Source organism: Eutrigla gurnardus (assembly GCF_963514095.1).
Source record: "Eutrigla gurnardus genome assembly, chromosome: 17".
NCBI classification, from domain to species: Eukaryota; Metazoa; Chordata; class Actinopteri; order Perciformes; family Triglidae; genus Eutrigla; species Eutrigla gurnardus.
The window spans coordinates 8,548,906-8,564,290 of NC_139928.1; the positions used below are offsets into that span (position 1 = coordinate 8,548,906).

A 15,385-nucleotide genomic window follows, 5' to 3' on the forward strand; every position below is an offset into this window, starting at 1 on the left:
GGATATCCGTCACCACATTTGCTGCTATACCTAAATACTGATTTTGCATCGACTCCTTTGTAATCTAATCTAAAGATGTTCACATCAAGTGTAAGTTAAAGCGATAGCGATGTGTGTCTCACGGAAATGCAGTATCTCCTATGAAGATGTGAGTAAGCCGGACATTCATAGTCACATATTCCTGAGTTAGTCAACATGAACCACCAGTAAGTCCATCATCCCTTTTTACTGCCAATGTTTTCATCGCCTCCCCTGACATCAGCGAGCCTTGTTTTAAATTCATTGCTGTCTTGCCTCACACTGGGACCCTGGCCAATGAGCAGGTGTCACATTGCTTTGGCCCTGCAGACTTTTGACCCATCCCAGTCAGTCAGATGGGCTCTCCAGGTTGGCCAAGTTTGCTTGACCCCTTCTGGCACTTTTACCTTCCACTGTTTTGCAGCTAGTGACGTGATTAAACCGAGCAGAACCAGGAAAGTGTATGCTGAATGGGTAAATATCGGGCACTCGATTAGGAAAGGCTACGTCCGCTCATCAAGCTTTTTATCCTTACATTTGATGAAGTGACTATTGGCCACCAGAGGGCAGAAAGTAAACAATAAATAAAGTCATATCAAAGAGCCTTTTTATCTTCATATTGACATTGTATGCTTGTAAAGACTTTTTCTAAGACACAAAGCCAGGCTTGAGCAATATGGGCAACATATTTGGTGTCAAATAGAATTTTACAAAAAATGTAAAAAAAAAATTCCACACTGGCCTGCTAAGTGTATTACACCAGGGTTACTTCAAGTATTATCTATATGTATAGAAATCTTCTTTAATGCAACAACATGGAACATTATTTTCAGATATAACAATTGTTGAGACTTTCTTTTGTTCAATCTGTATTTTCTTTTTCTGTCTGCCTTGTCCCATTAGTGTCTCAGATGGGTGTAGCGCAGGGACACAACATGTGTCCAGACCCGGGGATCCCCGATCGAGGAAAGAGAAAAGGCACAGACTTCAGGTAAAAGCAAGACATTAATGATTTCAGGAGCAATACATTTAGTGGAAACTGTAACTGAATGGATGAAAGATTCCTGAACAAGAAGAGTCTGACGCACACAATGAGAATGATAATACGTTTTGATAAGAAAAGATGATTTTCAGGATATAAGAAACTGCTTTCCTTGGAGATGTTGACCCTTTTTGGGAATATTAGCTTGAAGCTATATTGGCTTGATCTTTGCAGTATAAACATATATGGCTTGTGAAATTCATTTCTCAAATGTCTCTGCTTACTCTATATTGCATACATTAGCCTAATTAATTTGGGAATTTTGTCACAATTCTTCAAATAAGTAATTTCAACACGAGGTTTCACATGTAAGGCCTGATTGGGTCTGAGCGTGCTCTGTTTTAGTTTGCTGTTGAGATTTTGTTCTTCATTTAATGTAGTATTTCTTTGTCAGTTCAGTCATTTAATGTGTTTAATTTCAGAGTTTTAATTAGTTCCACTTCCAATTACTCTGGGAAGCAGTAGTGATTTGGTTTTGTTTTTGTTAGTTTTTAAATTGACTATAATGGGACAGCCTTCAGATTAGACAATTAATGTCAGAAATGCCACAATATTTGACATGATGATATTTGAAATTATGTTCTAATCAAAATCCAAAAGATCTCCCAGTTCACCATTGATGATCTTAACTTTTTTCCCACAGATTGAATGATCAAATCAGGGACTGCATCTTGAAATGTGCTCTAGCATAAACCACAATACCCAATGTCAGCCACTGCAACCAAACCTGATAGAGAAATGTGTACACTTAAACAATACCCTAGCATTTCAGCCACTGCACACTAGGCTGCCTCCGTGGGATGGTCATATAACTGGTGCGATTATGGAGTTTCATTCCTGTGAGAGCTATTATCTCTATCAGTGTTGAATTCTAACACAGACAAATGGTTAACACCCGTCTCCCACAATGCAGCACATTTGGAAATCACACCCGGGAAGTCTAATGAAATATAAAACATTTTTTGCAGTGAACATTATTTTCTTGGTAGTCTCACCACATCCGAGCTCCCACTTCTAAAAAGTGATTTTTTTCATAGGGATGTTTTGTGATGCTGATGTGTTTCCCCTGTATGCCATCTATCTGCAGGCGTGGAGCCACAGTGCATTTCTCCTGCGACGAAGGTTACGAACTGCAGGGCTCAAAGAGCATCAGTTGTCTCCGAGTGACGGACAGCTATGTAGGCTGGAGTGATGATCGGCCCATATGCAGAGGTAAGGATTGACGTGTGGGTTGTCCATCAATAGTCATGAGTGATGGTGGTTGTCTAAATGTGACCTCCGTTTGTATTTTCATCGTCACGTTCCCTGATGTTGCTATGGTTGCTTGTGATTGTGCTGCCCTTCTGTGTAAAGGTTTCACTGCTTTATTGTGACTGCAATGACTTTGACCCTTTGGCCAGCATCCTTTTGCTTCCTGCTGTTGAGCCACGCTGGCATAGTGTTGCCCATCAGTCATGTCTTTCTCACTTCTGACCATTTTGTGACAGGCAGGTAGAGCGGTCAGACTCCCTGTATGCTATTCCTGATGTTCATGTGCCCCTCCGTTTCAGTTTTCTGCCTCAGTGAACTGAATTAATGAGTTGATTTGATTTTTGACTTTTTGTGTGTGGAATAATTGGTTTAATAGATGGGTATCTGACTTGTAAAGTGTATTCATTGGAGCAGGACTTATTCATATTTATCTCAGTGGTATAGTGTTCTCTCAGAGTTTAAAGGTAAAATAACTAAATAGTGCCCAAAAAATTCCAAATAATTAGACACGTTCATCATACCAGCCCTTACTTACATTTTTTTTTTTTTACTTAAGAAGGCAACGAGGAATAGCCAATCAGAGGCAGGATCCGTAATTTAGCATAAGCAGCAGATCTTTGCCAGACATTTTTTGTAGCAGTGTCCCCATTATGGATTTTGATCACCCTAATGTCTGACAGATTTGTCTAATGAATCACCTAAAGCATACCGTTTAATGTCACCTATAGGCCATCGCGTTGCTCCACTTCAGTTAATGCATTCTCAAAAGTCCAGCTTTCCCCAGGTACCCCTGTTCTTCTTTTGTTGTTGTCTTAGACTGATCCAATTGCACCAAAATTAAATTACAGCTCTAAAGAGAGGGGGGTATGCTTTTTTAAAAGGGATTATATGGGTGGGGGGAGTAATAGTGCTTTGTCTTATCTAAGATACTGTTACCTGCATTTCAGAATATTATTTTTGTTTTTTCGTAACACCAAAGGAATTGATAAAGGCCTTTGTCTTCTGAAAAAAAAAATAAGAAAGAAAAAGGTTTTATGAGAAAAACATAGCTTTTTGAATGCAGGTCACAGTTTCACAGTTTTCCGTTAAGAAACATTCAAGACTAACAAAATAATGCCACTGACATTGCCCTTAAAGAATATCTCATTCCATCATCCTCATTTAACCTTTGATTCTGCGCTTTTCTTCTGCTTCAATGAAGATTGAACATCATCCAGGAATAATTTCATTTCTGTATCCTAAATTAGCATTAGTCATCATTAAAGTGTACAGCACTATCATTAGCACTAGACAAAAAACGTCATCCCTGGCTGCAAATTCCTTCTCCTGACATTCATATTTCTATTTGCGTTCATACTTTCTGTCTGATCCCACCAAGCTGCAATTCCTTTTTGTGTCATGGACTTTGATTGCTAGATGGCCTGTTGCACTCCGACAAATGGGAGTGGATGGTTTCAGTGGACATCCTCTCTGCTGCATTATTTTCATTAAGGTCACCCTCACTGTCAGCACAACTCAAATTAATTACTTTATTCTCCCTTTAACTTCGCCAACGTTTTCCCATTTTAATAGGGGGGATTTGGTGGGAGAGGGGTGGAGCATGGGGCCACTGAGTGGGGCTTGATCACCCGAAGGACCTCTCTCTGACATAACTCATTAAAATTTGGGTTGCTGGTTCAGGCCCTTTCGAATACTTTCAGGTTATCCCCTGTACACACGTACACACTCACTTCCCTTAAAGTACTCATTAGAAAGTCTGCTCTAATTTGAAGGAGTATTTAACAGTTCTGCCGTGCAGACACCTCCGGGCCTCGATAAAAAAGTCACAGTGTCCTTTAAAGCTCGGTTTGCTAACTGCTCACCCACTCCTTTAAATCAGAATGTCAAGTGTGAGACTTTATTTCTGTTTTGTTATATGCATTTCCTTCTCAACATACTTGTGCCTACGACGGCGTATTAGGGCCACTGTCGGGAAAAAAAAAAAAAAAAACGGAGCCGAGAGAGGGGGGCAATATTCTGAGATTAAAAGTCACAAATTTGCTAGTTTTAAAGTGGCAAATTTGCGACTTTAAAACTAGCAAATTTGCGAGTTTTAAAGTGGCAAATTTGCAAGTTTATTACGATGCTAACAACCGGCATTTATGCTAGCTAACTTCCCATGAATGTAGCTTTTATCTTTCTAATTAATCCATCCCGTGTGTCAATGCTTTGCTAAGGTCCTTAGGGTGATGGCTCTTGATGGTTAGTGTTGGTTAATTTTATATGGGCCAAATTGTCATCTTACGGTATGTGTTTGTTGATCGGGTGGTTTGGCTAAGCTAGCGGTCATAGAGGAAGTAATCACGTAGCTTGACCCGGATGTTTGCCGTTGCTATGACAACAAGTGAAAGCTACTGCTAGCTTAGGCAAACTACCTGCTCAATAAACACAAATAAGATGACAATTTGGCCCATATAAAATTAACCAACAATAACCATCAACAGCCATTACCTTAAGGGCCTTAGCAAAGCGTCACACGTTGGGATGAATTAATTAGGAAGATAAAAGCGACATTCGGAAATGAAGTTAGCTAGCAAAAATGCAGTTTGTTAGCATCGGAAGTTAGCAAATTTGCCACTTTAAAAATAGCAAATTTGCGAGTTTTAAAGTGGCAAATTTGCTATTTTTAAAGTGGCAAATTTGCTAATTGCTTCCGAATGTCGCTTTTATCTTTCTAATTAATTCATCACAACGTGTGACGCTTTGCTAAGCCCCTTAAGGTAATGGCTGTTGATGGTTATTGTTGGTTAATTTTATATGGGCCAAATTGTTTGCCTAAGCTAGCAGTAGCTTTCACTTGTTGTCATAGCAACGGCAAACATCCGGGTCAAGCTACGTGATTACTTCCTCTAGGACCGCTTTCTTAGCCAAACCACCCGATCAACAAACACACAATACCGTAAGATGACAATTTGGCCCATATAGAATTAACCAACACTAACCATCAAGAGCCATCACCCTAAGGACCTTAGCAAAGCATTGACACACGGGATGGATTAATTAGAAAGATAAAAGCTACATTCATGGGAAGTTAGCTAGCATAAATGCCGGTTGTTAGCATCGTAATAAACTAGCAAATTTGCCACTTTAAAACTCGCAAATTTGCTAGTTTTAAAGTCGCAAATTTGCCACTTTAAAACTAGCAAATTTGTGACTTTTAATCTCAGAATATTGCCCACCTCTCTCGGCTCCGTTTTTTTTTTTTTTTTTTGTTCGACAGTGGCCCTAATACGCTGTCGTATGTGCCCAACTACTGTATATTAATGGCTGCATAAATTTATGTGGAAACATTTTAACAAAGGCAGAGGATCATAACGACCGTCTGATATTTGATTCTTTGCTTTATTCTCACAATAAATAAGCCTGATCTTTACTCCCCAGTGTCTTGTAGATGTAATGGTAATATTGTGTGATTTATGGGTTTCTTTCATTAGTCTAATTTCCATGGTGGCTCACTACAGTCTCAAGTCAAATGTTTAGAAGATCTGCAGCAGTTGATTTTGTTTGGATGTCTCTTTTTATGATTTGATGCTGGTTTGAAAAAAAAAAGGACGCGTTATCATTGCCAAGCACTTGCCAAACAGCTTCAGCTTTCAAATGTGAGCCGTTACATACTTTTATTTGACAGTTCTACTCATTAGGAATCTCTTTGGGATACTATCTTCGTAGCTTGGTAAAGATTGAGTTGTGAGAGGAGAGGCAATCAACATGAAATCCAGGAGCAGGTTTGGATGTCTTGACTGGTTTAATAAATGAGCAGGTGTGCATTTAAACTGTGACTGACCAAACATTTGCCTTTTTCTGTGTCTTCGCTTGCAGCACCGATGTGTGGAGGCCAGTTGAAAGGACCCAATGGTGTCATCACATCTCCAAACTACCCGGTCCAGTATGACAACAATGCTAACTGCACTTGGCTCATCACAGCTGCAGACCCATCTAAGGTAGAAGTCCTTAAATGTGGGATGAAAAGTACAGTGAAAATGCAGCTTTGCTACCGTAACTGCCCGTTTCCAGCAGTGTGTTAAGTGGGGTGTTTGGCTGCCAGCTGACTGAAAAGCAGTTGACTGGTGTGTTTGCTCCTGTTTACAAAAGGGAAGCTCTTCTCTCACATGTGTTTCAATTCATGTTGTTGGTATTTGCTACAGGACATTTTCGAGTACACCACATGACAAAAATTTGAGACAAAAAAGTTGTGGGGGAGAACAATGGAGCTGAGCAGACAGAAGACAGAGAGAGTTGTCAGAAACACCTGAGGGAGAGGAGGAAAGAGTAAAATCTGATGGAGAGGTTTTGAGAGCATGCTCAGGAGGATATCATGAAAGTGTCATGGCCACTCTGTTCAGACTATTGACTTTGGAGTTATGTTCAAGGCCACCCAGGTGCTTTCCTGCCAAATCTCCTTCTCTGAACTCAAACAAAGTGGTTTTACAAATCACCATGTGAGGTGAGAGGCTGAAGGGACAGTCAGATACAACACATGCCTACCAGAACTTACCCTTTGCTCGCGTGCATACATGCACGGCCAGACTCTCCTGGGCATTCCCGGACAGCAGGCAGCTTGCTGGAACAGACAGCGGTACTTTGGGCTGTCTCTCGCTCTGTTGTCTGGTCCAGATGATGATGGAGCGAGGCTGTTCTTTCTGTTTAGAGACGTAATGGGCTCATATTCCTGCCCGTTCCGCATAGGCCCAGCCAGAGGAGACATTAGGTCAGGCAGGAGACTGAGGCGGAACTGCAACGGGAGCTGGGGAGGATGTGACGCTGCCCTGCTAGACCTATGCAGCCTTGTAACATCGTGACTAATGCGGATTTTTGACAGGTGTTGCTTCTTCATAAAGTCCTGAAGGTACTGAATGCAGCTGTTTTCCGTTAGCAAGCTTTTAAGTGTTTATGCGGCAGTGTCTGGGACTCTGGGGTTGCTGTTTGGAAACAAGCAAAATGTCAAAGTGTCAGTCCAGAGATGGAAAGCAATATATATATATAGATATAGTTGCTGTGCTTTACTTCTCCATGTTTGGCGTATTCCTCCTTCGCCTGCTGCCTCACCTGTTGGCTTGCAGACGTGACATGAGTTTGTGGTGTGCAACTCTATTTATCTAGTGATCTGACCTGTTTTGCCTACACACCATCCATCTCTTCTCTCCACCGTGGCAATTTTCATTAGACGCTGGGTTTAACATAGGACAGAATGCAATTTGCATTTATATAAGCTTTTTCATTAGACATGGCTTTCTCAGCCCTCTGAAATTATTAAGAATTTGGAGGAAATCAGCGGCAGCCAATTTAAAATGGACCAAAACAGTCCTTGTTTTGCTTTTTCTTTTCTTATTTTTAGTCCCACACATTCCCCAGCTTTTTGTCTTTCGTTATCAACCTTTTGCACTATCATAATCAAACCGTAATTGTCAGCCTCTCTTTATTAGAGTTGCCCCCAGCTTCCTTCATCTTGGGCACATTTATTGATTCTCTTACGTTGTTCCACCTTCTCCCAGGCTCCCAACTGCAGCATAGAAATGAGATGAAATAAAGAGGGCCACTTTTTCTTCACTGATAAAATCCAATTCATAAATATTTTGAAACTTGTGTTTCACCTTTCTGATTAAATATTCACCTTGTGGATAGCCTCAACTCCCTTGCCAAATCTCATGATGCGCTTAAGGAAATTGTATGTCTGGCTAAATAGGCCACAAAGGCATCTGCAACCTGCTGATTTGATGAGCAAGTGAGTAGGGGTCATGCAGACCATCTGGCAGGCAATCAAATATTTGAATAGGGGGAGAGAATCCATGATCACCAAACTGAGTTGTGATTGGAATTAGAAGAATGAAGAGCCATGAAGGTGTGTGTGTGTATTTACAGGGGAATTAACAGATTGATAAAAGGATAAACGTTATGCACAGCACAGATATAAACATGTCATGATTATCCGGGCAGCAATCCTTACGATTCACAATATTGTCCCACTAATCATCAAACTATGCTTTGAAATGGCACTGAAACGTGCTCCAATCACTATAACTTAAATGTTTTGCGATCAACAATAACATCCTAATTACCCCATCCCTAGCTGGAATGGAATTGTGAAAGAAATCGATAGATGGAAGAGCAGAGGGATGGAAAGTCACAGATGGGAAAGGGCCTCTCCTCTGCTCTGACCTGGAGTCAGGAGCATTCAAGCATCTGCCGCTGACAGTTGCCTTGGCGATGTCCCCGCTGTTGTTTAGGTGATCAAGCTGACATTTGAGGATTTTGACCTGGAGCGAGGCTACGACACGCTGACGGTGGGGGACGGCGAGGTGGTGGGAGACCAGAAGACCGTCTTCCACGTGTGAGTGACTCTATTGACCCCAATCTCTTTTGCCTTTACTCTCCCTCCTGTCCTCTAATTTCTACTCTGCGCAACTTTTTGCCACGTCTTTCTCCGTCTCTTTCCTTTCCATGTGTCCTTCCTCTTATCGGCACACTTTCCTCTCCTCATCCTCCTCCCTGCATCGGGTAGCAGCGATCTCTTTTCCCTTTACCCTCTGGCCCTTTGCTCTCAGTTGTACAGTTTCTATTTAATTTCATCACCACCTGATGCAGTAGTGCATGAAAAATAGATGCTGCACCACATTGTCAATCATCACTCTTTTCCATGTTAAAAGCAAAGATCACAGCCGTGCGGTACAGCATTGCAAACTGCATGTTCATGCTCCTAATGGAGTTTTGCGCTGGCAGATGCTCCATAACAATTCACAGGGAGTTGTTATTAATTGTGCAGAAATTTACCACCTTAATAAAGTTTTTATAGATCAATTTTTATGCGAGATGGCCTCGCCTGGCTAGGAACTGGGAGGAGGTGGGAGATTTGTGGAGGGTTTTTTTTGAAAAGGGAAGAACTTCTTCACCTTATTTGTACACATATTGCACAACACACAAAATGATCACATCTTTTCAATTAAGGTCTCCTGTTGTCCTTTATGGGCTCCTGATGATATGAAAGTAGTTATGTTATTGAGATCAGATGCACTCTTGCACACAAACTAGAAATTATTTTGTAACAGAGAATATATTGTCTCTCTAAACACAGTTAAATCAAGGGCAATGTTTTAGAATGAGTGGTTTTGACTTTTAAGGTTGGAGGCAAATAACCTTACTGCAGCACAGTCGTCAATGTGTTTGTTAATAGGTAGTGAGTCACAGCCAATCACATCCTGTCCTTTCAACTGAAAGACACTGTGCACTGACAGTCTCAAAATGGAAGAGAACATTTTGGTGATTCTGCCACAAATGTTCTCCCCACAGGGAAAATAATGTGTCCTTGTGTGGGAAGAACATAATTGACACAAGCAGATAGACTACCTTGCCACAAACAAAGACAGTGATCAGCTTGCAAGTCAATTATAACACAATGACCACATTTATGTATTTTCTATTTATAGGTTGAATGGTCTATTACCGTTGGTCATACATGCAAACCTATAGTTAGAAGAATTAGAATGATATAATTAATGTTTGTCAATTAGACAACATACAGTATCGTCTGAACAAATGGACATTTGAGGGTAAATCGGCGTAATCTGATGCTAATTTAGGGTGCTGCTTTGTTGGTATATTGCATCTTTACTCCCACATATGCATAGAGTTCAGGAAAAGAAAAGAAAAAAACAGGGACCGTTACTACTCCCACCATCCTCTGTGTGCCATCACTAAAATTAGAACCCTTAATCACTTACTCCACAGCTATACACTTCCTAATTAGAGTTGGGAGAATTACTATTCAAATAGGATTAAATTATTTCAGTGGCATTGGCTGATCTTGCCTTCATTTTCTACTTTCGTGTCCCCAACTGGGTTGAATTAAAGGGTTAGGTTAAAAAAGGCTTCTCAGACTGGAATTGCCTGCAACCGTTTTAAAGCACTTTTATCTGATGAGTGAAGTCAGATAGTTAACTATATAACTTAAGGTGTTGTTTTTTTTCTGCTTGCATGAACATTTTAATGATGCAGTAGAAACAGGGCCTCTGGCCATTAAACTGACACCAAATTCTGCGCTAACATTGCTTATAATAATTGATCCAGGTTTCAGAATTGACACATCTTACAGTCACACTACACGCAGCACAAATATACAGTATATTCAAACTCGCTCGTTGGTCTCCTTCTTTGCAGCCTATCTGGTACCACCACTCCAGACCTTGTGGTTAGCACCAGTCACCAGATGTGGATCAACTTCAAAACAGACGACACCAGTGGCTCCTTGGGATTCAAGGTGTCCTATGAAGGTACGTGCACCTAAAACATTGTGGTTGTCAGTCAGCGTCTTGCTGGCGGCATTTTAAAAAAAAGAAACTGTTTCTTTGACAGTCTGTAGTGTCTTTTTTTGGTCATTTCCCCTCGGCACCGTGACTCATTGCTCAGAGCTGACAACATGGGCACCGACAGAAGACATTTTGCTTCAGCTGACTCGAACATTATTGTCCTTCCCTGTGTGCATCATCATGAGTTTAGTTTCAAGAACATAGGGGTCAGAGATGCTCCATCTGTCTCATCTAAGGCTTTTGTGCCGAAGCGTAATAGCATCATAACAAAACAGTCGTGAAGCTTGCTGCCATTTGAGCTCCTCCTGTCACATGGTATGCTGCATCTACAAATTACAGCTGAACTGCAAAGCCCTTGAATGAAGCATATACTGTAGTACTCAAGGACTATCTGTGGATGAAACCCCAAATTGCTGGTTACATTGTAAATATGCACATATTCTGCTTTTTAGACTAATTATTTCTGTCATGGTTGATGCCTTGAGCTAATGAGGCAGGACAATGAAGGCACTTATTGTGGTTAAAATGGCCATCACAGACTTCTACAGATAGCTGATGCATGTGTCAAGTTCTACTGTGTGTGGGTGTGTGTGTCTGTGTGTGTGTGTTTGGAGATGCCAGAGTTGTTCTTCAAGATTAGTCTTCCGTTTCCTTCTTGGAAGCCCACAGATGCTTATTTATCATCAGTAAAAATAACCGAGAAAGTGGAGCAGCATGCTGAACCAAAGTGTAATTAAAACAATGAGTTCTACTTAATGAAGGGGAAGAAACACTTTGAACAACTTCACCTCCAAGTTTGGAGCGCCCAAAATCTAATTTGCATTCTCAATTACTTGTGTTTTGAGCCCAATCATCAAGTGTAATTGCAAACACAGTCGTACCAGTACAAACACTCTCACCTTAGTCATGCACTCTGAAGTGGCCCCAGTCTTTAAACATTTTTAATTTAAAATCACTGTATGATTTTTAGAGCCTGACAGCTTTTAACGCTCGGAAGTTGTAAATGTGTAACATTCTGTTGACAAAAGGTTGTTAGTACTTGAATAATGCGAGTTCCCACTGATACGATATGCTCGTACTTTTGCTTCACTTTATACTATATTGGCATACTCATAAAATGAGGTCCACATGTTGTAGACAGGCTACTTCACATGGCTTCCGTGGGTTTATAAATCCCATTTAGATATGTTTATCCTTTATACCAGTAAACTTAACTCGTCCTTTTTTCACATTTTAGTCCCGAGGAGATTGCCCTGTCATCGTTGACAGTAATGTGAGTCTGAGTCCCATTACAATGCTCGGATTCATCCCGAATGTCAAACAGGACTTGCACATATGCCATTTCACCTCTTAGCTTATTCATGAGAATCAAATGCTGCTGCATTCACAGCTGCCTGCTCCTGTATGCACAACAAACACATATACACACATACATTCACAAACACATGTAGAACAACAGACAGTTGTTATACAGAAAAAACATACAGAAAAACATGTACACACCAACATAAACACAGACTTCAAATGGTTCCTATTCCATTTTCCCTGAAGTCCTAATGGTTGGGAGCCGCAGAAGCTTTACTTTGTGTGTTCTTTGTGTTTGTTTGTGTGTGTGCTTGTATGCTTTTTTACTTCTATGCATATATTTTTAATTCCACATTATAGCTGTAATAGCTTCCAGATGTAGTTTCTGCTGGATAACTACACTTGAAATATTCATTTCATTTAATTTTCTCTCAGACCCTCCTCGACCCCCCCTTTAAAGGTGACTTCCACGTGAGATCAATGAGTTGTCTTGTGCATGATGCTGCCTCAGGACGGCCATATATCCAAACAGCAGTGAGCTCTAAATATGTGTTCTAAATGATGATCATCATTAGGACTCAGTATGGATTTATATCCAGCATCGCCCCTGGTGCGTTTTAAAATCATATTAGGCCCTGCCATCATTTCCTGGATGGATGAGCTTATTCAGTCTCTGTGTTCCCCCATCCGGATGCCTCGATGGGATGCCTCAGCATTCCCATCTGCAAACCTCGGGAAAAAGTAGAAAGAAGAGTGAGTGAAAGAATGAGGGACGCATTAAATCTTGTGATAATGAAATTGGCGTTGGCGTGTGGTTTAAACGAGGACGGATGTTCATGGAGGTGTGTGTGTGTGTGTGTGTGTGTGTGTGTACCTTAAAGTGCTCATGTCAGCTTCCAGCATAAGTGAGAACGATTATCCCACAGTAAGGGGGGAGATACTTTTGCAGCGGGAGAGAGACACATGTGAGAGAGATTTGCAACATTAGTGAGCAACTATTTGGGAGGATAAGAAGAAATAAAGACTACTTAGCGGCAAATGGAATTGTCCCGAAATTGAATTCCTGACGAGACAATATGAAAATCCCATTGATTTTGATGTCATAAAGTATAAAAGCTAGTCTGACTTGTCAGCTGGAAAGGAACTCTTTACCGAGTCAGTCATTGCTAATATCCATGTATATCCCGTTCAAGGCGCCAGGCACCAATGCCTTGATGTAACATTTCAACAAAACCAGGAACTCTTAATGACCAGGCCCCTCTCCAGAATTTATTACCCAAGGTTACTGTTGAATATAAGTGTACTCCCAGATGTCACTCCCTTCAAACCCCATATCTGATTGAAACAACAGCTTTATTGCTGACACTGAGTCAAAACAAGCAGAAGACTTGTCCACCATGAACCAGAATTCACTGAGGCTGCAGATTGTCACAAAATTATAAAGTAGCTTTAAGGGTGTCAAACAAATGATGAACATTGGCACGGCGATCCCGTAATAACCACTAGCAATAATGTAGAGTGCATTCTATATTCTGCACGCAATGTTCACCTCCTGGTTTGTGAGTTGAGAATTTAATTTCCTGGTTGACCTTGTTGGGGGAATGAAAGGTGGACAATGAGCTGGTGCAAAGCTCCGACATCCAACGGTTGAGAGTTGGCTGCAGAGCAACATTGTGTAGAATGATAAGGGAAGTCATTTTTACTTGGGACTGCAGACTCCATGAATGCACGATTCTTGCCGGCATCCACCGTCAGCAAAATAAAATAAAACATGTTTAGATGGGGAAAGTAAATTAATAAAGTGGGTTTGAGGAAATGCATTCTATCCAAGGACTTTTACCCTATCAAAGTATAGAGTCAGACAAAAACCAGTTTGGTTACATTAATAAGCTGAACCCACATTTCCTGAAACTGGAATGAGAAACAGCTCTATCTATTTCGATTTAAACTGAGGTCTTGCATCTTAATATCACGTATTACCTATGTAGTAGTATCTTGTCGATATCTGCCGGAGGCTATAGTCAGTAATAACCTTGAGTAGAGATGTCTTTTTCTCCCCCCCCCTCAAGCTAATCCATCCAGCATTCGTCAGGAAAGCTGGATAAACCACACATCTAAAGTGCTACAGGGCGTGTCCATGGTGCCAAATGATCTTTTTCTATTTCAGCTGATCTAAAGGTTAAAGAGAGAGGTGCTTGCGTTCATTTAATGACATGACATTTAAATGTATCTCTACTATAATTCCAAGTTACAAAAAGCAGGTCTTTATTTGTGTAACCGCAATTCATGTTTCCACTTGAGATATTTCTTTATTATTAACGTCAGTTTTGCATACTTGATGTTGTTTTGCGTGCACAGAAATCGACCAGGGCAGTTGTGGCGATCCGGGCATCCCCGCCTACGGCAAGCGCGAGGGGGCGGGTTTTCGCCACGGGGACAGACTCTACTTCGAGTGTCTGCCTGCCTTTGAGCTGGTGGGGAAGAAGAACATCACCTGTCAGAAGAACAACCAGTGGTCGGCGAAGAAACCCAGCTGTGTTTGTGAGTTCCTGGATACCTTAGCTTATTCAGATTCTAAATACACCACGAGCACGACACTAATCAAGTGGACCATACACACGCGTGTTGATGCGGATGAGTGCAGGCAGGGGCTGCATAATAAATGATCAGATTATCCCAGCAGAGGCTGTGGATTTTAAAACAGTAAGAGTGCTTATTAGCTAATTAACGCCATGAAAGACAAACATAGAGGATGAGGGCAAAAGGAAAAGCGAGCTGAATATGCAGATAATGGCCACTGCTGTATTATTGATATGATAATAGGGTGGACAAAAAGCTGCAGCTTCTCTAATAAACATCACTCAGCTGAATGACTGAGAGGTTGCTGCCTCAGCCTTTGGCCACATGACACTGCTTCATTGTGTTGGATTTAACAATTTTAGGCATGTAGACACAACACAGTATGCTTTGAATTGTCATTTAAGTTGATAATGAGTTAAATAGCTTAACTTGTTTTGTTGTGTTATATGGATGATGTTTATATAATTTATTCATTAAGGCAAACTCAGTGTTTTGTTCCTAAACCTCACCAACCCCTAAATGTTGAAGCACATCTTATAGCTAATAATTCATGTGGTAAAAAATGGAAGACTGAAGTTGCTCCTCTTTGGAGGGATTCAACGCAGAGGTCAGATTCCATGTAAGTGTATGACCATTGTAATAAAGGTTTTAGTTTCAAATGTTGAGCTAAAGCCTTTTTCCGCAAAAAGGTGGACGTCATCTCTCTCACTCTCACTGAGACTGAGGATGATAATATTAATAATCAACACTGCTCCTGCACTGCTGGGTAAGCGTTTGAGTATGATTAATTTAATATTAAAAAGGCAACCTTGGCTGCAAATTCTGATAGTTGTATTCCCATGACTGGGCT

The 15,385-nt window shown here is 40.9% G+C and overlaps 1 protein-coding gene across 1 annotated transcript in view; it reads left to right on the forward strand.

The window, feature by feature from the left end:
• csmd2 (CUB and Sushi multiple domains 2) overlaps nt 1–15,385 on the forward strand; it is a 230,847-nt gene that overhangs the window by 110,088 nt on the left and 105,374 nt on the right. The window contains exons 8-13 of the mRNA XM_084032112.1: nt 922–1,009; nt 2,148–2,272; nt 6,170–6,291; nt 8,575–8,678; nt 10,502–10,614; nt 14,314–14,496. Coding sequence (XP_083888238.1) covers nt 922–1,009; nt 2,148–2,272; nt 6,170–6,291; nt 8,575–8,678; nt 10,502–10,614; nt 14,314–14,496 — 735 coding nt within the window. The remainder of the gene's footprint in view (nt 1–921; nt 1,010–2,147; nt 2,273–6,169; nt 6,292–8,574; nt 8,679–10,501; nt 10,615–14,313; nt 14,497–15,385) is intronic.